Source organism: Sinocyclocheilus anshuiensis, unplaced genomic scaffold, assembly GCF_001515605.1.
Source record: "Sinocyclocheilus anshuiensis isolate Anshui unplaced genomic scaffold, SAMN03320099.WGS_v1.1 scaffold517, whole genome shotgun sequence".
NCBI lineage: Eukaryota > Metazoa > Chordata > Actinopteri > Cypriniformes > Cyprinidae > Sinocyclocheilus > Sinocyclocheilus anshuiensis.
Window position 1 is genome coordinate 560,905 of NW_015536535.1, and position 23,623 is coordinate 584,527.

At 36.4% G+C, this 23,623-nt stretch overlaps 1 protein-coding gene across 3 annotated transcripts in view; it reads right to left on the minus strand.

Annotated features, from left to right (window-relative positions):
- Positions 1-6,838: 6,838 nt before the first annotated feature.
- uso1 (USO1 vesicle transport factor) overlaps positions 6,839-23,623 on the minus strand; it is a 27,190-nt gene continuing 10,405 nt past the window's right edge. For 2 of the 3 annotated variants that reach the window (XM_016495105.1, XM_016495096.1), the window contains 15 exons: positions 22,554-22,642; positions 22,312-22,466; positions 21,200-21,405; positions 19,642-19,662; positions 14,881-14,991; positions 14,391-14,509; positions 13,469-13,650; positions 12,691-12,812; positions 11,811-11,949; positions 11,551-11,714; positions 10,953-11,012; positions 10,745-10,843; positions 9,349-9,444; positions 9,000-9,215; positions 6,839-8,184 (listed from right to left, as the gene is read on the minus strand). In XM_016495105.1, coding sequence (XP_016350591.1) covers positions 8,098-8,184; positions 9,000-9,215; positions 9,349-9,444; positions 10,745-10,843; positions 10,953-11,012; positions 11,551-11,714; positions 11,811-11,949; positions 12,691-12,812; positions 13,469-13,650; positions 14,391-14,509; positions 14,881-14,991; positions 19,642-19,662; positions 21,200-21,405; positions 22,312-22,466; positions 22,554-22,642 — 1,866 coding nt within the window. In that variant the 3' untranslated portion in view covers positions 6,839-8,097. The remainder of the gene's footprint in view (positions 8,185-8,999; positions 9,216-9,348; positions 9,445-10,744; positions 10,844-10,952; positions 11,013-11,550; positions 11,715-11,810; positions 11,950-12,690; positions 12,813-13,468; positions 13,651-14,390; positions 14,510-14,880; positions 14,992-19,641; positions 19,663-21,199; positions 21,406-22,311; positions 22,467-22,553; positions 22,643-23,623) is intronic. The other variant, XM_016495113.1, reaches the window with a different exon arrangement.

The window sequence follows — 23,623 nt, forward strand, 5'->3', positions numbered from 1 at the left end:
ATAAACCACAAAAAAAAGAATAAATTGTATGTACAGGTGTGCTATAGATGGAATAGGAATAGAATAAAATAAAATAAGTTGTAGGGATGTACTAGGGGTTAGGGTGATAAATAAGTATAAGGTTATTGCACATACTGTACTTTAATTGCACAATGGGAGAACATTAACTGTTCAATTCAACATTAATATGCCCACCCCATACATTCTGTCTTCATGCGGTTTGCTTAGCAAATACTCAAAAATCTTTATTTGGGACTGGTAGTGTCACGAATCCGGTCCATGAACTTCCGTCTGCTAGCCATCAGAGGTCACCCTTTCCATTTTCATTGACTCGCGCACTACACACTGTTGCATATCATCCCGGACTACATATCCCATCATTCATTGCACTGATTGCACACAGCACTGATTGCACACAGCTGTTTCACTAATTGCACACAGCACTGACTGCACACAGCTGTTTCATATCACTCACTCACTATTTAACACTCACTCTGATCCCTGCCCGCCGCCGAGTATTGTTTAGCCTGTACCCTGTTCCTAGTCTCTGTGTTTCCTTGTTGATCCAGCGGCTTTTCAAGTGGACATTGGCCAGGTATGGACACGGCAAGGCTGTTGTTAGCCCTCGAGCAGGGCACACCCTCGCTCGAGGCTTACATTCAAGAGTATCTGGACATTGCCTATCACTCTGATCTACCGGACTGTGTTCTAATAGATTTTTTTTGTAGTGGCATTAGGCAACCGCTGAAGTCTAGGCTCATACTTAAGGGGCCGCGTTCGTCACTATGTGTGTATGGATTATGCTTTATTGACTGTTGGCTCTTTGTGGACTGTGGGTATCGCGGAAGATATCACTCACTCACTATTTAATACTCACTCTGATCCCTTCCCGCCGCCGAGTATTGTTTAGCCTGTACCCTGTTCCTAGTCTCTGTGTTTCCTTGTTTTGCCTTGCCTTGCCTTGCCTTGCCTTGCCTGTTTTCTTGGTTTCTGATCCTTGCCTGTTTCCCTGGATTTATCCCTCTCGTCTCGCCCCTGTGATTCTGTCTGCCGATCGTTGACCTATGCTAGCCCTAGGACTATTCTTGTGTTTTGCCCGCCATATTCCTGTTTGCCCTTGTTCGACCCTGCCTGTGTTTCTGACCTCTCTGCTTAATAAAGTCTGCACATGGATCCGCATGTCTCACGTCTTGTCAGCCCCGTTACAGGTAGGAGGTGATCTACTTTTGGGTTTGGTGAAATCATTAAGGTGAGCAACAGTTTGTCAATGCATGTGTTGAGCAAGGAAAAATGTAAATATATTACCAATGTGCTAAAGCTGAAGGACGTGACTCATTTGCACAGCTCTTTTTTTTTCTTCAAAATGTGGGACTGTTCAATTTGACTTTCAAAGCATACATTTGAATTTCCCTCTTAAGAGAGAAAATCTAGCTACTGAGGCTCACCAATCTGCTGGTCCTGAAAGAGAAACTTCCAGATATAAACATCTCCATTCCTGAGAAACAAAACAGTCTATGAGTATGTATTTAGCTATTACACAACATGAATAGTATAGTTGCTTGTTAAGTCAAAATTGTGCAACATCACTCAAAGCTCACAAAGTGAATCACAGGTTATAATAATGTTTGCAATATGGGTGGAAAGTACATATGTGCCCCACGGTTTTACTCTGCTAGCAGACACCGTATTGATTTATATAATAAAGGTAATATGTTAATAAGGAACTATGGCTTCCTCGGAAACTCAGTGATCAGTATTTTTACAGTTCATAAGTTAAGTGTGCTAAATTTGTGCAACAACTGCTGTTTCTTAAATATATGTTAACATTACCAACATAACAAAATTGTAATTTCTCCTCCAAACAGATGATGAAAGGGGAACTTATGTGATGTATTAGTGTGCATTATATATTATGGCACTGTATATTATATAATAGATACACATAAAATTTGTTTATATAAATCATGAATGTCTATTAATGATTTGTTCACCTGCCTAAATGAGGGAAACTATATATCCTATATTGCAAACAATACAGCCATCTGCTCATCTAAACACTATACGACATTCAGAAGAGTTTATGAAACCTGAAACTAAATCAATATGTTTATTGACTAATACAAAGCAGGGATGTGCTGCACACACAAACTGTATAATGACTTGAGCATTACAGAGGGATGTGAAGTCAGGAAGATTCCATGCCATTCAATAACCCACTTAAGAAGAGAGGATGCTGGGAAAGGCTCCTTGATGGGTACAGTAACTTTAATGTGAAGCTAAAAATAAAACAAACTGATTTGTTTGGTAGATGACGGATGGATCTCTCTCTCTCTCTCTACACACACACACACACACACACACACACACAAACAATATGAAACAACATGTATGTATATAAGAGTTGTTTCACATGTTGCTTATTTGTTAAGGGTTTGTAAGCTGCAGCATGAATAAATTAGGTGGTCAGGATTGTTTTGATGTTTCCTGACTTGTTTTATGTTGATTTATGTTTTTGTCACCATTGTAAGTTATTTGTTTTGTATGGGTTACAAGCTCTTTTTTATGATGTTTGTTGATTGTTATTGAGGTTTCTGTGCTAATTGTTGAGGACCATGTGTCTATATTTTATTACTGCACACATAGTACCATTCTTCAGAGGTCAAGATCACAGTTCAAATTAACTGTGTATAAGAATGAAATATTTATAAGAAGGCTTATAAGAAGATTTCTGGCATTGCTAATTTATTATTTGCTCAACAAGAATTATGTACGTGTTCCGACATTAACTTTTTAGATGAATGAGAAATTGTTATTTATTGAATGATCAAATTAAATTTGGACAAAGAAACTAGTATTACGTATTATGATTATGTCAAGAGAACCTAACATTACTGATGAGAATATGCAGACTTGTTTCTTTGCCCAACAGCTCAACAATTGAGTGATGGACTGCTATTCTAAAAAAAAACATTGAATCAATATATGGGTGTGCATTTCCATCCACAAATGTCTAACTTCACCAAAAGCAAGACAAAATGAAAGACAGTCTCTGTGGATTGATTCCGTCAGGTCAAGACCGAGCTAATGTCATCAATTAGAGTTGAGTTTGTTTTTTTATGTACAATACCGAATCAGCATATTAGAATGATTTCTGAATGATCAGAAAAAAAGTAATTTTAATTTGTAAGAATATTTCACAATATTACTGTTTTTACTGTATTTTTGATCAAACAAATGTAGTCTTGGTGAACTTTTTTCAAAATCATAGAAAAAACAGATAGTGTATTGTTTAACCTCCTTAACTGACTGTTCAACAATAACCTGCTAGTCCATTAATTGACCGCCTTAACTCATCTATGACCTTTCACTAAGGTCATCAACTGAAGGTCAAAAGCTAGAAGCGAAAAGTTTAAAAAATCCAAGATCTTTGAATATCAAGATATTGATGTAACTTCTTATTTGAGTAGAAACTTCTACAGTTATTTACAACCAAATACAAAATGAAACAAATAATGAACAAATGATCTGTTCACACCAAGAGTGGGATTCATTTTAAACAGCGCACAGTTGTATTTAATAAAAATATAGAATGCAAAACAAAGAAGCAAAGAATGCTGATGGGGCCATAAACACCAAATGTGCTACAACTTCAGCGGCTCTGGACATGTGATTAAAATACATGAACATATTAGTTCATGTATTTGCTAAACTAATAATAATAATAATAAATAAATACAATTCGAAACACTCACCAAGGTGAATTACTGGCACTTTTATCTAAAGCTACTTGTGTGATGACAGTGCTAGCAAATGGATTATATAAAACTGTGTGTGGTTCATCAATGCAGCTTCAACCAAACCTTTTCCGAGTAAGAAAGAGGGTTAAGCCTACTAATTGGCATTGTTCTTTTCACCCTGTACAGATATATTATCTATATATATATATATATATATTATATATATATATTAGATACAAATATTTTGCTACAGTATTCTCACCTGACCTGAAATCAACCAACAAATCAAACTCAGCCTATGCTGAGAATTATCACTGAACGGTTGAAAATGTACAGAAAACAATACTGGACAGAGGAGCCAGAGTCATATGTGTCCAGGTAAAGACCCAGACTAAAGCAGCACTCATGGCTCATGGACGTGTCTGAACACGACCACACCTCTCTTTGACATGTTTCACCCTCAGGACTTTGACACCTAGCAACCCTTCTGAACTGTCTTTCTTTACCTGGCCTCCCCTGAGTGTCGGTCTGTCTCACTCAGCAATACAGCCAGGCCATTTCCTCCATTTAATATTAAAGAATGACAGTATTCAAGACAATTCAACTAAACATTAGTGGTCTGACAGACGTGTTTTATGATAACTGATTATGATAATGATTATTTGTATTAGTATTTTCAAAGAGTAGGCCTAAAATTAGAATTCATGTCCAGGTTACTTGTCTGATAAAAATGATAAATTGTATTCAGATTATCAAAACTGTGGTTGTGGTTGTAATTGTCACAAATGGAAAATGGACACTTAACTGGATAGTTCATCCAAAAATGAACATGACGACTGAATTTTCATTTTTCAAGGGCTATCTCTTTAATGGATGTGATAATATATCTGCCAATAATAATAAAAAAACTTGTATCCTTCATTTTAAAGATGTGCAGTGAAAGCATTTGCGCTACAGAAATACATCACATGTAAGTGACAGTTCAGCTCTAGAAGGGATAATGAAAAAGTCTAAACAAAATAAACACAAAACAAATATCACTTTACAATAAGTTTTCATGTGTTGACATTAGATAACTAGCCTATAAGTTAACATGTACTAACAATAAAAATAGGCCTATCTCTAAAGCTTTTATTAATTTTAATGAACTAATCAGGCTCATGATGTAACAAATGTATCGCTCATTGTTAGTTATGTCAATGCATTAAAACTAATGGGACCTTAATGCTGTGTTACCAAAATTAACACAGTAGACCACATAAGATGAGATAGGTTACAAGAAAACAATCTGAAATAGCCTATAAAAGAAAGCCTTCTACAATAAATTGGTAGAATTATCAAATCTACACTTATTTGGCAATTTATCAAATTATGTTCTAAGGTCTCCTAAACTCGCACTATCAACCGTCAATAAAATAGCCTCTAATAATAATAATAATAATAAATTACATAAAAAACACAGTTTGGAACACAGTCTGGAAAACTACAGCTAAGTGCATATATAATTATGGGTTTTCTTACCTTTGTGATGGTCATGCAGTATGAGGAGAACTAAGAATAACCCACGGCTACTAGATCCGCGCCTTTTTAAACACTCACTCGCAGAAATGTGTCAGAGAGAGAGAGAGAGCGAGAGAGAGAGAGAGACAGAAATTATAGGATGATGCCGCAGTGTTTGAGGTGAGGTGTGAGCATCAGCTGGCATCTGTTTAGTGTTCATTATGGGACGCAGACTTGTCCTCCTAAAGGGGCGCTTGGGCGCTCAGAAAACAAACGCACCATCGAGTTTCATTCAAATCCCAGAACACAGTTCGTTTAATTCGATGCATTTATACACTATAATGTGTAATCGTTTAAATGTATTAATTCAGAGAACTGTTATCCGGGAAACAAATAGAAATATCGTAAAACAATCTCTATAAAATAATTAAATAAAAGTCTTAGTCAGTAATCACAAAGCTACTATGATTGGTCCACGGTTTTACAGCGAAGTGAAAAGTAACATATACCACGTGACACCGCGGTGTGCGTTTTACACCAGTATTTGTCTGGACAATAATTTCGCACGATTAAGAACATTCCCGACAAACATTAATACTCATTTAGTTTAAAGATATGGTTAAGAGTTAAAACAAACATTACTTTTTTGTGCTAATTAGACCTGTCCAATTAGAAAGTACTTGTACGCACTATAAGACACGCCCATGTTCATTACGTGTATTCCGTTCACCATCAGTCCCGTTTTTTCGATGTCTATGGGTGTGCGGCGGCGCTGCGGTGGAGTAAAGGGTGGGGCGATGATGAGAGATGATATAACCCATAACCTGTGTTTGAGAACACTGTCCCATCCCCCCCATCCCACAGTAAACAATCAGAGGGCCAAATATGAACGCAAAACATGCAAATAAATAAATGAAGTAATGTGCGGGATAAATGTGTAGCCTAAGTATAAATACACAATAAATAATAAATCCGTTCGGTCATTTTTTTTTTTAATTTACAAGTTACAACTGCAACTAAGATCATGCCTGAATTAGAGTTTTAATATTTGAATAGCTTATTCATTTTTGTAATACTGTATTTATTATTTTTTTTACGTATTTGTGCGTTTCTTTCAACAGTATGATAATGATGGGGTAGTCAGTGTTCTTTTATTCATACATCACATAGTTTAACCTGAGGATTTGGCTGGTCAGAATGGTCCCGGTAGCCCCTGCTGGTAAATGTCAGAAATACACCAGTTTGTTTCAATCTTTCTTCATTGAACATATACATGTTCAAAGATGTATATTCTTATTCTATAGCTTAATATTTCTATTTCAAATAAATGCTGTTCTTTAAATGACTGAACCACCAAGCGTCTCTATAGTACAGCATATTCATTTGGGAAAGGGGGCCACCCATAAAACTGTCACAGGCCTAAGAATTTTAGCAAGGAGTCTCTGATATACTTGTCTTCTTCTTGTTGTCTCTGTGCACTGGTTACCGAAAACAGGGCTTTCCATCACAGGTAAATGTTTTAAAATATAATTATAAAAATAGACTATCAATTTTTATAAAAATAAATATTTAAAATAATAACATTTTTATAATATTGCAGTTTGGGCTTTTTATTTTAATGCTACCTTGAACAGAAGAACAAATTGTAGTGTACAAATAGCAAACATTTAATTATATAGTAGCAGTTTTTTTTTCCAGTGCACAATTTTCTAATTATGGCATTGTTGTCTGTAAAGCTGCAAAACATGCTATATGAACTTCATTATATGCCTTCCTTTACAATTCCTAAATAATTGTTGTATAATTCATTATCAAACATGACCATGAATGCAGTTCATGGCAAAATTATATTTGTGGGTATTAGCAGTGGAAAAGTTCTCAGTCAATCCTCAAATACAGCTGTATATTGAACAAAACACCTATCAAGAACACGAATTAAAAACTTTAGTTTAAAACCAAAACATCACAGACAAGTATTTATATAGTTTATTCTAAGGAGGCTTGTTTATCCATAAATTAACCAAAGCTTGAATCAAATTTCGTAAAATACCTCTCCAGTTTTTTAGGAACCTGAAAGTATAGCATCCCAACATTTAGTGGGACTTCAGAAGTGTTATACTGAAGAACACACGGATAGTATTAACACAATGTAATGCAAAGTGGGTTTTGCAAGATGCAAGAGTCTGTTTGATCATTTGTAGATATGAATGTATGGATGAACAATTCTGAAAACTGCAGACATGGAGGAACAGATGAAAGAAAAAACAACAACAACAGCCATTTGACCAGGCAGCAATCTAAAGCAAAACAGGAAAAGGACAAAATTTGAATGAGATGTTAAACAGAGTTCACTATGCACCTGAGCAGAGAAAGCAGGTCTTACAGAATACATCCATCCATCATCAAGACACTTACAAGTTGTCAAACTGTAAAGAAATGCAGACTGAACTTTCTCTGTGGCTTTGCACTATGTATAACAAAGACGCAAATCTTTTCTTTATTTTCTCCTTTCCATCATTAGGTCAAATAGCTCTCCAGAATCCTCTACAGTACGTTACCAGGACATAAGCACTGGGAATGTTGATCAAAAAGAAAGTATCCATCTGTATTTATTATCTGAATAAATTCAAAGCTTCTTTAAAATGAAATGGGTCTGGTTCAATTAGTCGGATTGTTTTGTCCACTGCAAAATAAATTCTAAAAATTAAAATGCAGTTATGAAGAAAGTAAAGAAATAGGTGATTCTTCTAAAAATCAGAAGATTAGCTCTACGGTCCAAGGCTTACAATCTCTTTCTCTAAGCGTGTAAGTGACAGGTTAATAGTAGTCTTTCACTACCACTATTAAATCAATACTTTTTTTATTCATCACACTCTTCTTCCTCCTCTTCTTCATCATCATTATCATCAAACTGGTCCCTTGAATCCAAATCATCCTCATCTTCAATCTGTGGGGAAAAAGTCAAATCGGATCCAAGAATAAGAAGAAATGCAAGAAGCCAAAAAGACATTTGGTGAATACAAAGCCAGTGAAACTATAGGGCCTTTCGCACCGCTTTAGTTCCAGAACTAAATGTACAGTACTAAAGTACTGGGACGATTTTGCGCGAACTATTTCCCAGTACCATTTAAAGGGTTGCATTCGCACCGACAGTGTGTACTAGGAACCGGTCGACAGCGACGTCATTTGTGCGCGGCGTTCAACAACAGAAACAAAGAAAAACAACGTTAACAACAGGAGGATGGAGGACGCTGTGATCGGAGCTGTGTTTTTGTTGTGTCTCGCGGGTTTCACAATAATGGACATGGAAAGTCGACGTATACGTAAAGCGATTGAAAGAACGGAAAGGAGGACTAAGAATCTCCACCGACAACTGGCAGTGCTACATTTGCTAAAAGTGCCTGCACTTCAGCGTCTGTCCATCTATCGCTGTTCTCCATACTTGCGAAATAAGTTGACACAATGTTTACAGTATGTTTACACGGCGTTTTAAATCATGGCGGGTGAGGGCGTTTTCATACGCGTTTGGCCAATCAAGGTCTACTTACGTCACAATTAGTACCAGTTGTGCTGGTTAGACCCTGCTCCGGAGTAGGAGCTAATTTGGTTCTCGAAAAAGGCAGTCCGGTACTAAAATCGCTCCCAGTTCCGGCGGTGCGAAAACGCCAAAAAGTGGGTAGTTCCACAATTAATTCTGGTACTATGAAAAGGTTCTTGCGGTGCGAAAGGCCCTAATGTTCTGCATTGTTGTGAGGAATGTACCGTCTCTCCCAAGTCCTTGAGTCTCTGTTTCAGGCTCAGAATCTTCTGGTCCTGGTCAGCGAGTAGCATGAGAAGATCGTCCTGCTCCTTCTTGGACTCCTGCACCTCCTGCTGCAACTTGCTCTTCTCTGCCTGCATGATGGCAGCTGTGCTCGTGGCTGAAGCAAGTTCTTTCTCCATCAATTCCTTACTCTCCAGAAGAGTTTTAACTTCCCCCTGAAAGACAGGGTAGGACAGAAAAAAGAGCAAGTGTTAAATGGGAAATTATGTCAAATGTAAAAGCACATAAAATAAGTAAACGAGTGAATGATGAAAAAAGGAAGGCGGCCATTCCTCAAGGGCAAGTCACCTTGAGCTTTTGTGTCTCAGCTGTCTGAGCAGAGAGCCTGCTCTCTAACTCTGCAATCTTCTCTGTGTAGACACCGTCTTCTCCTGGAATTGCAGCCTGAAAGAAAGACAACACTGAACTAATAAGCACAATCACAATCGTTCAAAAGTTTAAGGTCAGTTAGAATTTAATTGTTAATAATTAAATATTTAATAATTAAATATCATGCTTTTATTAAGCAAGGATGCATAGGGACAATAAAGACTTTTACACTGTTATAAAATATTTTAATTTCAAATAAACTTCGATCAAAAAAAAAACCTTTTTCATCAAATCTATGATAATCCTGAAAAAAAATCTGTTTTTAACATTACTAATAAGAAATGTTTCTTGAGCATCAAATCAGCATATTAGAATGATTTCTGAAGGATCATGTGACACTGAAGACTGGAGTAACGATGCTAAAAATGTAGATATGCCATCACAGAAATAAATTACATTTTAAAGTACCTTAAAACAGAAAATTTTGTGCAATTTGAAAATGTTTGTGTATTGTAGGATCAGGTACCCAATTTAGTTTTTCTGGTGGACTCACTGTGAGATTTGTTTCCCCATTTTGAATCGAATTTCAATTCAGTATCATACTTGCTTGAAATTTCAGGAGTTACTTAATAAAGTAATATTTTAATAAAACTTTAAATATGAAACTAAAACCATTAGTAGATGGTGGTAAGTTCTTGTCTTAATGAGTAAATGAATCATTGAATAATTCAAACAATCTGTCCAAAGCATATGATTCATTCAGAAATGAAGCAAGTCACTGTCTTTATGAATGGATCATTGAATAACTCACTCAAATGATTCATCAAAAACACAGACTCATTCAATAACAAAACACTACTGTGTGTTGCTCAGAGATGCACAATGTTTCTGCTGTGGCTTTGTTTGAAACTATTTTCACTGGCATTCTAACAGGCTAAACCACGCAGTGAAACCATGCTCTCTTCTCAAGGCTTGTTTTTTGCAAAGTGAGTGACACATTTATGATATGTTTGTAGATGATTCATATCACACATCCTTATGTACCCGACTGCTGCTCATGGCCTGAGGTGTCCCCTCTTTAAACTGTCTGGGTGCTGCACTGCTCTCACAGTTGCCAATTTTATTTTGTCAATTATTATTTAGAAAATCAATTTTCATAATTTGGGAAGCGATTTGAATCCTTAAAAATAGAATCACAGTGTTTCCTCTCCACTCCTAGTGGACTGATGAAAAAAAGCCTGCCCACGATGACTCCTTTAGACTGGATTTTACGATTTTGAGATTGAAATAGAGGTGGTCTGTTGGAATGCTATCTGAAGCTGAGACTGCAGTGTGGTGGACTGTACTGTCTGTACAATTATTGGAACACACTTACTGTGGTCTCAGATCCTCTGAGTAGCTCCTGTCTTTCACTCTGTAGTTGTGTGATCTCTGCGGTCTGGCTCTGCAGCTGTGCTTTCAGCAACTCCACCTCCTGCAATCAAACATTAAATTTTTTTTATTTTCAACTCCGTTCAAAGTGTTTTGTATATAATATCAGTGTTTTGTATGAAATATATTGAAGAGAAAGGTTGGAATTTTACCTTTTGTAATTCTGTGACCTCTGAAGTTGAACCCTCTGCTGATGGTACTCCCTCAGCTTTCTGTTGGGCACAAACCAAATATTTCCAAATACACCACTACAGTTCAAAAGTTTTGGGTCAGTACAATTTTTCTCACACAAGTATCACACACAAAAACATTCAAAAACATTAAGCAGTTACCACAAAAATATCAAGCAGGACAACTGTTTTTCAACATTGTAATAGTAAATGTTTCTTGGGCACCAAATCAGTATATCAGAATAATTTCTGAAGGATCATGTGACACTGAAGATTTGAGTAATGGCTGCAGAAAATTCATCTTTTCCATAGCATGAATAAATTAAATTTTAATATATATTAAAATTATTTGAAACTGTTAACAATTCTTTCAAAATATTACTGTTTTACTGTATTTTTGATCAAATAAATGCAGCCTTGGTGAGCATAAGAGATTCACTGCAACAACATAATAATGATCCCGAACGTTTGAATGATATCGTAAATGCTACTGTAAAAGTCTAAGATATTAGAATTAATAGATTAATTCTATTAGAATTAGAATTAGATTTCAATTTTGAATTTTCGAACACTCTCATACCAGGCTGGTTATTAGAGAGTCCTTTTCAGTCAGCTGCGTCTGCAGCAGCTGGTTTTGTCTTTGCAGTTCCTCAAGTTGTTCTCGGAGTTGGCTCAGCTCCTCTGGTTGCAGGCCGTTCACATGTGCTGCCTCTGCCTGATTACCTGTCTGCTGATTATCTTTACCTACAGAATGTGAAGAAAGAGTAGACCAATTGTAACAGTAACTTCTACTAAAATATTGCAAATACTACTGATATAGATCTGATATTTGCTCAGTACCTAGTTTGAGTTTGAGGATGTTATACTGATCCTTGTGCTGCTGGATCTGCGAGAACTGCTGTGTTATGGTGTTCTGCAACTTTTCATTCTGGGAACTCTGCAATGTTACTTGCTCCTTCAGCTCATTTATTTGAGAATCCTGCAATTAAACGGAGATGAACAGAGGAGAAATGGAAAATGAATGTGTAATTTAAACATATGCCTATTTTCCGTCTAAAACCCTACAGAGGAAAGAGAAACCAGTGTTTAAGCAGGGGTAACCCACTTTTCTGCGGTCATAAGTCGAATATTTTTAGTCATCCTTATGACAATTATAGCCCTATAATACTATAATCATATTAGCCATATTCCAAGCCAAATACATAAGGATTCACTTCTCTGGATTAAGATCCAGCAGGGCTACCTATGGCAGCAATCACAGCTCGAAATAAATATAGAAAATAATTATCTGTTCGTCAATTCTTCTTGGTCACATATGCACACTTTTGAACATCATATTTTAGGGGTCATTTCACAAAAGTTGCTCAAGGTGCACTGGTTGGATCACAACATAAATAATCATTTGAATTTAAGTGTATTGGCATTACAGCTTTATGACAGGTACAGATAATAATCAAATATTCAATAAACAACATCTTATAAAAAGGAGAGACAATTATGTGCAACATTACTTTTTTACAAGCTGGGAAATAATTGATTTTTTCAACAGAGCTTATGATTTTCATATAAAATAGACTGATGAGGTGTGCAAATTATTGTTACTTCATGAATAACCCAAAATAATTGAATATACTACATGCATTAAAATATCAATAGGACTACTTTGAAACCTTGCACAGACATAAATGTGAGAATGGAATATAGTTTAATGTAGTTTTACCTGTTCTCTAATCAACTCTTTGTACTGGGTTACAATGCTGTCATGCTGTTCTAGTGTTTTCTTCACCTCTTCTTCCTTTTTCTCTTCCTCGCTTGACCTAAGCACTGCTTTTGTTATCATACCTATGAACAAATAAAGAACCACAGAAAATGGGGAAAACATTATGGATGAGGTAAAAGGGTCATACGAGTAATCACATTTTCTTTAAGGCTCAGCAACAAAAATGTACTGTTTAATTCAGAGAGGATGGAACCCCCCAGAGGACCTCAGACAACATACAAAACTACCAAATTTTGCTATAATGGACATCAACTTGAGATAGTCACCACTGATAAGCTATTACTAAATATAATGTAGAATCTTTAATTTTCTGTAAAGCTGCTTTGCAACTATTTGCATCGTGAAAAGCGCTATACAAATAAACTTGAATTGAACGGAAGATATTAACAAAATTAACATTTTATGAAGCACAGAATGAAGAGCGGACTTCAAAAAACAAAACAAAACAACAACAACGTTATGAGATTTTAATACTAAACACAAAATGGCAGTGGTAATAATGCAGTTATTACTTGTGTGTGATGGTGGCTATATGCACCCCTGGACTCTTAAAGGAATAATTCACCCAGAAATGAAACTTTTCAACAATGGAATTTCAATGGGTCTGCATCACATTTAGACTTGATTTATCACAGTGCACTTGTGATCGGATCACTGACAGATGTTAATAACGAAGGGAAAAGAGGTATTAGTTTGTGTTCAGGGCTCCAACACTGACCTTCCAACTCTTTAACAAGTTTGGTGAACTCATGATCAAACAGCATGTGTTCTGGGGTGGAAAAGGCTGGCTGAGGTTTCTGAGCAGCACGAGAATACAGTTCGTGTTTGGTTATAAAGCCCAGCTTCTCCACAAAGTTTTCTTTTCCTATGCGCTTCTCAATCAACTGCTTCAGCTTTTCTCTGTGGAGAGATAGAGAAAATATTTTGTGAAACAGTGAGAGATAGGAGGCACAACTGACGGCACTGGGGCAAATGTTATAAGAAGGGCTGTCAATGGTTAATTGATCAGATTTATTAGATACACTTCCATTCAAAAGTTTGGGGTCAGTAAGATTTTTTTGATGTTTTTCAAAGTTTCTAACGCTCACCAAGGCCGCAATTGTTTCATCACATATACAGCAAAAGCAGTAATATTGTAATAGCATTATAATTCACAATAACAATTTAAAAGTTTTAATTATTTATTTCTGTGTTGGCAAAAACATTTTACAGCAGCCATTACTCCAGTCTTCAGTGTCTAATATGCTGATATGGTGCTTAAATAACACATTATTATCATGAATGTTGAAAACAGTTCTGCTTTTGATTTTTACATTTTTTTTTTACAAACATGTAAAAAAAGTCTTTACTGGCTTTTATGTTTAGCATTTATATTTAACACCAATTTGTCCAATTACTTAATTTTGTACCTAATTTTACACAATATAAGGAAGAATCATATCTGCTTTCTAAAAAATGTTCTGTGTTCATGTAATGTTAATGTATTAACACAATAACATTTAATTATATGTACATTAATTACCAATTAAAAGATTAAACACGATTTTAAATCAACTGACAGCCCCAGTTATAAGACAATGAAATATGAATAAAAGAAAGTATGAGTGGAAATACAGAAAAAAGGTAAAGTAAGAACATACTTTGTGTAATTCTCTAAGCTGTTGTCATTATAGTAGATACAAATGCCCAACAACAGAGCACACAGACCCTGAACCAGTCTCTCATCCTCACCCAGGTTTTCTGAGATTTGACCTGTCAGCTGAAAACATAAGTTAAGGATAAAGCACAGAGCCTGTGACAAACAAGTAACTGTACTTAATGACACGAGCCATCGAAATCACAGACAAGTCCACACTGGTTGTAGTCTAGTTTGCAAAGAGCGAAAGATGTAATGTGGTTACTGTAAATGTAATTCAGTAACTAGCTGTAACCAGAACTGGTCACTTTAAAGCTCATAGTCGCACTGTGAATTATTAACTAAGATTCAAGCTTTATCATCAATGACACTGTACAATGAGATTAGTCACTGTTTATGTGTACATCAGCTTAATAAATCAGGTGTGTGTGTGTGTGTGTGTTTGTGTGTGTGTGTGTGTGTGTGTGTGTGTGTGCGCGCAGATAGAAGGATACAAAGGGAACATTGTCTTGATTGTGCAGGAAGTGCATGACAGCGATTGGACAGTTGCTGATCCAGGTGCAGAGCAACATGAGGAGGCCGACCTTCGTCTGCACCCTACTGCCCTGTACACAGAAACAAAAACACCCAATTATAAGGTCATACTCATACTGCCATACACATTTATATTGAGATACGCACATCTTTAACATCTGAGAAATGAGCAAATAAGTTAATAAGAAACTACTGCAAGAAAGTCACATTACATTGTACAACATCTGTCATTTTTAATAAAAACTAATTTTAGACAATATTTCCAAAGTCCTCCAAATCATATTTGCTCATTTCTGTAGAAATACAATAAACAGCAAGATTGCAGAGGGTTGCTTTTTTGAGTTAGAAATGTGCCGAGCAGTTGGAGCCCATCTAACCCTTGTCTTTGACCTGTTTTGCAGTTGATTTTACAAAAAAAAAACATTAAACAAAAGGACTTTTTAAATTAATTTACAGATAATAAAATGAGAATTACAAACTGAAAAATGTTTGCTGTTAGAGGGTCAAATTATATTCAACATCTATGAGCTTAAGACTAAACAAAAACAGACAGAGAGAACTGAGTGTGTGTGCCATTTCGATTTGAAGTTACCAAAAACCCAATCCATGTTCTATCACAGCATATCTGCAATTAGTAACTGTGAATAACAGATGAGTTTTATTCAAAAGTCAAAGGAGAAGGTTAAAGGCTTTCCAAGATTTGACAATTTTCTGTACTATCTACCAGCGTGCGCACACACACACACACACACACACACACACACACACACACACACACACAGACTTTTAGTTAATTAGCTTTTGAGGATAAAATGCCATCAGGATAACCTAAAAAAAAAAAAAAAAAAAAGATTTCCATCTAACCCTTGTCTTTGACCTGTTTTGCAGTTGATTTTACAAAAAAAAAACATTAAACAAAAGGACTTTTTAAATTAATTTACAGATAATAAAATGAGAATTACAAACTGAAAAATGTTTGCTGTTAGAGGGTCAAATTATATTCAACATCTATGAGCTTAAGACTAAACAAAAACAGACAGAGAGAACTGAGTGTGTGTGCCATTTCGATTTGAAGTTACCAAAAACCCAATCCATGTTCTATCACAGCATATCTGCAATTAGTAACTGTGAATAACAGATGAGTTTTATTCAAAAGTCAAAGGAGAAGGTTAAAGGCTTTCCAAGATTTGACAATTTTCTGTACTATCTACCAGCGTGCGCACACACACACACACACACACACACACACACACACACACACACACACACAGACTTTTAGTTAATTAGCTTTTGAGGATAAAATGCCATCAGGATAACCTAAAAAAAAAAAAAAAAAAGACTTCCCATTAATAAAACGATGTAAAATATTTATAAGTTATGTGAAAAAACAGGAGAAGGAAACATCAAACACAAGCTCAAGTCCACTGAGATACTCGGAACAAAAACACAAAATCTGGAGTGCCTCAAACTGAAACACTTTTTTTCAAACTGAAAAAAAGTGTTGCATCCCAAATGATGTATTAATACACTATTATAATGCTACCATCTACTTTATGAAATACTTCATTTATGTTTTTCAGTTGCCGATAATTATGTGCCAAATGAATGTTCACACTGCCCCAACAGACACCAACAAACACTGACTGAACATGTTCAGTCAGGTAAAAAACAAACTCTGACCAACTGCAACAGACACTGACAGGGGTAACACACTGAACTAAAAAACCCAATAAACGTGTTTGTTGACGTCTGTCTGTGCGGTGCGAATTGGCCTTTATATGAATTACTTACACTACCGTTTAAATGTTTGTTTTTAGTCAGTCACTCGGCGGCCATCTTTGAAAGGCCTCTCGGGCATGCAAGTGCAACTCCTATCTCTTTGAATGGTGAAACATCAAATTCTCTAAAACCGTTCACTAAGCTTATGATTAAATTTCATATTTGAAATCACCAATGAAATCTGACAACAACTGTGTCATAAATGTTGTTTATTTTGCTCAAATGGCGTTATAAAAAGCTTATTTTTCAGGCTAGATCAGCCAGTGCGCATGCGCAGTCCTAACCGCACATCTCAGAATGCTGATTGTTTCTATAGTAACCGGGACTTCAAACGACAGCTGCAGTGACACGCTGACTTTACCAATTAGCGATTGGCTCTTTTGCTCAGAAGGCGGGGCTTCGTTCGATAGAGCGGCCATATTGAGCGTTGCATTTTTCCCCATTCAAAACTATACAAGTGACACGTCTTGGGTATTCTATAGTCTTTATTTGCTTATGCTCAGCCAGGCTGCATTTATTTAATCACTAATACAGTAAAAATACACAGTAATATTGTGAAATATTATTAGAATTTAAGAGAACCATTTCTGTTTCAGTATATTTAAAATGTAATTAAAAATTTACTCCAGTCTTCAACATTACACGATACTTCAGAAATCATAATAATATGCTGATTTGGTGTTTAAGAAACATTTTCTACAAAATCGTAATACGTTTTCTCCAAAAGAACTGTATTTATTTGACATACAAACATTATAAATGTCTTTACTCCTGTTGATCAATTGAATGTGTCCTTGCTGAAAGTATATATATATACTATATATATACTTTTTTTTATAAGAAAAAAAAAAAAAAGAAGAAAAAAACTAACCGGAAACTTTTGAATGGTATGCAATAATTTCGAGTTTGAAATGAAGCATGTACATTTCCATTCAAACACTATGCAGTAGGATTTATTGTTCAAAATACCCTTCAACTTTTCAAAAAATTTTCAAAGAAACAGCATCTGTAAGTGTGAGCTTATATGAATTATGGGTTAAAAAAAAAGCACACTGGAAACTTTAAGAGATAAGCCACTTTTCTCAGTGTTAAACTGCAGTCATGACTAAATCATGACATAAGAGTAACACAGATGCCGGGACGGAAGAGAGTTAATTGCTCAACAACTGACACAAAAGAATCAACATGTTTATATATATATATAAAAAATAAAAAAAATAAAAAAATCACAAAAGCAAAACAGGAAAGTACTGGGCAGCAGAGAAAGCAATCAGAAAAATTAGTTTTGAATGAATATTTGCTGTCATCAACTCATTGGATTTGCAGCCACCTGAAAATGGGTAAATAACAGTACAGATTTCACAGATTGAGTCTGAAATAGACATGTGCCGGTATGTGCTGGTATTCGGTAATGCGATACATCGCGATAATGAACATGCATGATATTGTTATCGTAGGCACTTCAAAATACCGAGAATAATTATTTATTACAAATTATTCCGAATTTTGAATGCATTTTAAGAATAGTTTCCCATCAACTGGTCACAATGCACAACGCCGCTGTATGCTGTGTCACAGACGCGTGTGCACTCTGATGTAAACAAGCACGGATGAGAAGCGCATGGCGGAGCGCGTGAGACGCTCTGGATGGAATCGCACATTCACTCTGACAGCAGAAGGCGCTAAACATAATGCAGCTGTTACCCCGGAAACAAATTTAAATTATTATATTATAAAACATATTTAAATTATTTAAATAGCCATTCAGATTTGTGTATTCGCTATGGTGTTCATCACAGCGCCAAATATTTAAACTTAATAGGCCATTTATTTTAAAACTTTTTTACATTTTATTCTGGACTACAACATGCCCTAAATATTGTTTGAAAGTGTTTGGATTCTTTATTGTTCGGTCACACTTTACATTAGGGCTTCATTAGTTAACGTTAGTTAATTCATTAGTTAACATAAACTGCCAATGTAAAAAATCTTCTAAACATACATTAATCTTGGGTAATTCCAATATTTAATAACACTTTGTTAAAATCAAAAGTTGCAACTGTGTTATTTAATGAGATTAATAAGAGTTGTATTTTTTTTAATAAAGATGAATAACTTCTGTAGCAAATGTAGCTATTGCTCATTGTGAATGTTAATGCATTAAAGGAGTCATATGATGCAATTTCATTTTTTCCTTTCTCTTTGGAGTGTTACAAGCTCTTGGTGCATAAAGAAGATCTGTAAATTTGCAAAGACTAAAGTCTCAAATCCAAAGAGATATTCTTTATAAAAGTTAAGAGTCAGCCACACCTACCTAAAACGGCTCGTTCTAACACGCCCCCACATATCTACCTCACTATGTGGGAAGATTTGCATAACGCCGCCCAAATGTTCACGCAAAGAAAGAAGGCGTAACTTTTATTCTCGCTGTAGTATTGTTGTTGCCGCTGCCGCCATGTCGTGAAGACGCTGTGTGCTTCGTTGTGAAAGCGAAACTACTTTGTTTGGTCTTCCAAAAGAGGACGATATCCGCTTCGTCATGCATAGAGCTGATCCGTGCTGGTCGCTGAGGGAATACATCAACTTAGTGCTGTGGATCGCCATTATGACAACACTTTTTTGCAACTAAATTTCAATACCGTGATAATACAGTATACCGTGATAAAAGCATTAGCAATTAATCGCAACATGATATTTGATACCGGCATATCCCTAGTCCGAAACATCTGTATCTTCCAGAACAAGCCCGAAAGACCAGAGCATGCGGTTAGCAGTTGAAAATCAAATGGTCAAAACCAGGGCTGCCAGGGTCAGTAAGGGGACACAACAAACATGGCAGAAACAGCAAACAGAAAGAACACAAAACACCTAATGAACCCCCAATGTGGAAAATGAGGCCAAGCCACACCATCACACTAAACTGTCCACGCTGAAATACTCACCCTCCGGTTGAGCTTATCACCCTGCAAAAACCACAGCACATTTCATTTTGAAATTTAGTGACAACCACAAGGTACCATTCCCATACGAGTTCAAAGTGTCTCCAAAATTTGAGACACTTGCCCCACACACCTGTTGAAAAAACAGCTTAGACCAGTATGAACTTGATGGTCTAGGCTTGTTTATGCTAGTTTGGTGCTGGTCTAGCCAGGGCCGTAACCACCATAGAAATTAAGGGAGGGTGACCATACGTCCTCTTTTCCCCGGACATGTCCTCTCTTTAGACCTAAAAAATTGCATCTGGCCGGGATTGCTAAATCACCCAAAATGTCCGGGATTCGGCTTTTGCGTTCAGTCGCCATTCATTGTGTGCGTTTTTGTATTAGAGCCCTGCCCCAGACTGTTTTCTTAATCCCACTCCCGCTGAATTTCTGACCATTACCTGCTCCCACAAATATTCTAATATTCTAATATTCTATGCGGAGTATTTAAATCACTTTGGATGCAGCTCGTGTTGGATGCAGGGTTGCCAAATCTGCAGTTTTTGCACGGAATTGGGCTGATTTTAAACTGTTGCGGCGGGTTGATTTTCTCCCATGGGTTACAGGTTTGAAATACTGCATAAATTACAATTGACTGAAATGCTTGTATTGAAACATTGATAAAACTGTGGTAGATGTTAAGTTTTGTGAAGGATGGCCACTGGTAGGAAGCTTTGTAGTTGTGTTTATGATCAATCTGCATAACAGTGACTGTAAAATATGTATTTTAGGCATGGAAATGACATATTGTGAGTTTTGATATACTTTGGGGGCTACTTTAACCCTTTAATCTTTACTTAATATCCTAATGATTTTTGGCATAAAGGAAAAATCGATAATTTTGACCCTTACAATGTATTGTTGGCTATTGCTAAAAATATACCTGTGCTACTTATGACTGGTTTTGTGGTCTAGGGTCACATTTATTATTTAATTGATTTACGAAAGAAATGTTCACGACAAACAGTAATATTCAGTGATAAAAACTGCTCAACTTTTTTTTGTCAAATTTAGCTTTGAATCGAAAATACATGCTGTCATTTATGTGATTTATGTAATTCTTTAAAATGAATGTGATGAGACAGGAAGGCATTTTTTGTGTGTTTGCAACATTATGCATACAAATAAGACAAATGGTGCATATTTAAAAATATTATGGTTCAAATTAGTGCCTTTACCCTTTTTTTATTTAATTAATTTAAATAAAAAGAACATTACCATTGGGGTCTTTTTAAAAGACCTTCAAAGAAAATGCCCCATCACCCCACCCACCCACTTTAGTTGAAAAAGGTGAATTTGGCAGTTAGCCTGAGAACAAACACAACATAGTCTGGTCTTTTCAACAGTGAGTGTCTGAAAAAAAGTGGATAGTACGGTAGAATTACGGAGGTAAAAAATAAAAAATCCAAAAGTTTCAATACCCTTGACTAAAGTCCACAAGCTCAGAGCCTTAAACCCAAAATGTCAACTAAACAGCCATGAAAACACACACTGCCACGTTTTAAAGTTGAGAGGGTACCTGGGACAGGATGTTGGTGCACTGCTGGAGAAGGGAAACAGGTGGCTTGCCGAGACTGGTGGCCAATTGTACCCGTAGCAGCTGTTCTTTCTGGGTGAGGTTATCCTGCAGCGCATGAGCTAGAGCCACAGCGGCACACCAGTTTGACAGAGAGTCTGCTGAGAACAGACCTCCACACAATAACTGTCCCGCTGAGATAGAGTTAGCTGATGACAGAGAGACATGACAAGGGTCATAAAATATACACAAATGACAAGGGGAAGAAATTATTTTGAATGTAAAAGTTTGACTAGTGAAATCAAAAATTTAAACAGTGAAAAACAAACAAAATAACTTTGGTGGTTATCTTTCGGATGGTTATTTAAGTTGGTTAAATTATAGCATAATTTCACAAAGAAAATAACACAGCTACACTGGGACAGTTTTTGGACAGAAATTGTCCTCCTACTGTTCCCAATTATAAAACATAACCAACTGAAGTCAAGTGATGCATGAATATTCGACACCAAGGCATCCATTAAAGGGTTAGTTCACCCAAAAATTAAAATTAGCCCATAAATTACTCACCCTCAAGTCATCCTAGGTGTATATGACTTTCTTCTTTCAGACGAATCCAGTCGGAGTTATATTAAAAATTGTCTTTGATCTTTCAAGCGGTTTAATGCCACTCAGCGGGTGTTGGATGCATCAGTCCAAAAGAAGTTAAAGGCGCCGTAGGAGATCTTGGAAAATGCTAACTTTATGCTAACTGTTGGCTAAATGCTAACTGTTGGCGCAAGCTACATTAAAGTGATTATTACTTTTTGAATATGGATATTTTTCTAACAAAAACGCATCGATTTGTTACAGGAGGCCTTTGTTCACCCCCCGGAGCCGTGTGAGACACTTTTTTTTATGGATGGGCGCTTTTTATTTAACTTCATTTGAACCGAAGCACTGCAACACCCGCTGAGTACAACGATAGAGCTTGAAAGATCAAAGACAATTTTTAATTCTGAAAGAAGAAAGTCATATACACCTAGGATGACTTCAGGGTGAGTAATTTATGGGCAAATTTTCATTTTTGGGTGAACTAACCCTTTAATGGCAGAACTAGTCAGGGCAACCCTTACCATCTATAGTGGAGGGCAGCAGTGTGGCTACAATCTCCCCCTGTCCTTTATGGTTCTTGTACAGGAAGCATTGGAAGCAGTAAAGTACAGCACAGCGGAGAACAAACGGCTGTCTCTCGTTCACCATCGACATTAGAAGAACCACAATCGCAGGCCTGGAGGAAACAGCCAATATGTTCATATTACCAACTCTTTCTTTTTTGGTTACTGTTTCAATAAACAGTGCTAAGGACAAACCAGACCTTGGTGGATTGGATGGTGCGTTAACTGATGCAAAGTAGTCCTGATTCACTTCAGAGCCACGTATGACTTCTGACACAGTATTGATGGTCTGCACAAGAAAGACAAATAGAAAATACTTTAAACATTTCAGTTGGTACATCACTGGTACAGTGATATTTGATACAGTTAAAAAGAAGTAAAAAACAGCAGCTTTGTGTACATGGCGCAATACTGCACTTTTTTAACTGAATGCTGCACAGTTAGGGGTAATGTTTTTGACAGTGTTGCTAACATCTCGCATCATTTTCAGTATCTCGCACGTGAGCACTGCGTATTTAGAATTAGTTACACTGAGACACTGCATTCTTTTTTCATTCCACTACTCGTGCCTCTCAATTTTAAATGCAAAAACGTGTATTGTGTGAATGACCCCTTACTTCGTAAGTGCTTAATAGGGATCCATTTCTTTGAACAGTGGTTTCACTATCTGATGCATGTACACTGGTTGCTATAGTAATGACACAAGTGAAACATTACTGGAGTCCGCACACCCACATTTATACAATACTGCACACTGAATGACAAAACAAATGAACAGACTTGAACTTTAATCTTCACTTAAAGGGTTAGTTCACTTCCAGAATAAAGATTTCCTGTTAATTTACTCACACTGTGACACTGTCACACAAAGACACATGTTTATACCGCTCAATATATATATATTAAGATGGTTTTATCTCTATATATTTTAATGGTTTTACATGTTGTCTAAGCGAGTGTTTCCTAACCGGGGTGCCGTCTGTCGAGAGCAGGGGTGCCATGTAAAAAAAATATTTTTTTAATATTTTTAAATTGCTAAAATGTTCAAAAAAGCAGCTATTATATAATATCCATTTCTGATGTCACCAATAATTAGAGATGCACTGAAATTCCGGCTGCCGAAAATTAGTTCACCGTTCAGGATTCACTTTCACGTGGTGTGACGCTCTGCGTATTATCCCGCTCTATGCGTGTGTGAGCTCCGCTCAGTCGCTCACGGCCCATGTGAGTGCTCCACTCATATACCGTTCATGCTCATCGGAACAGCAAA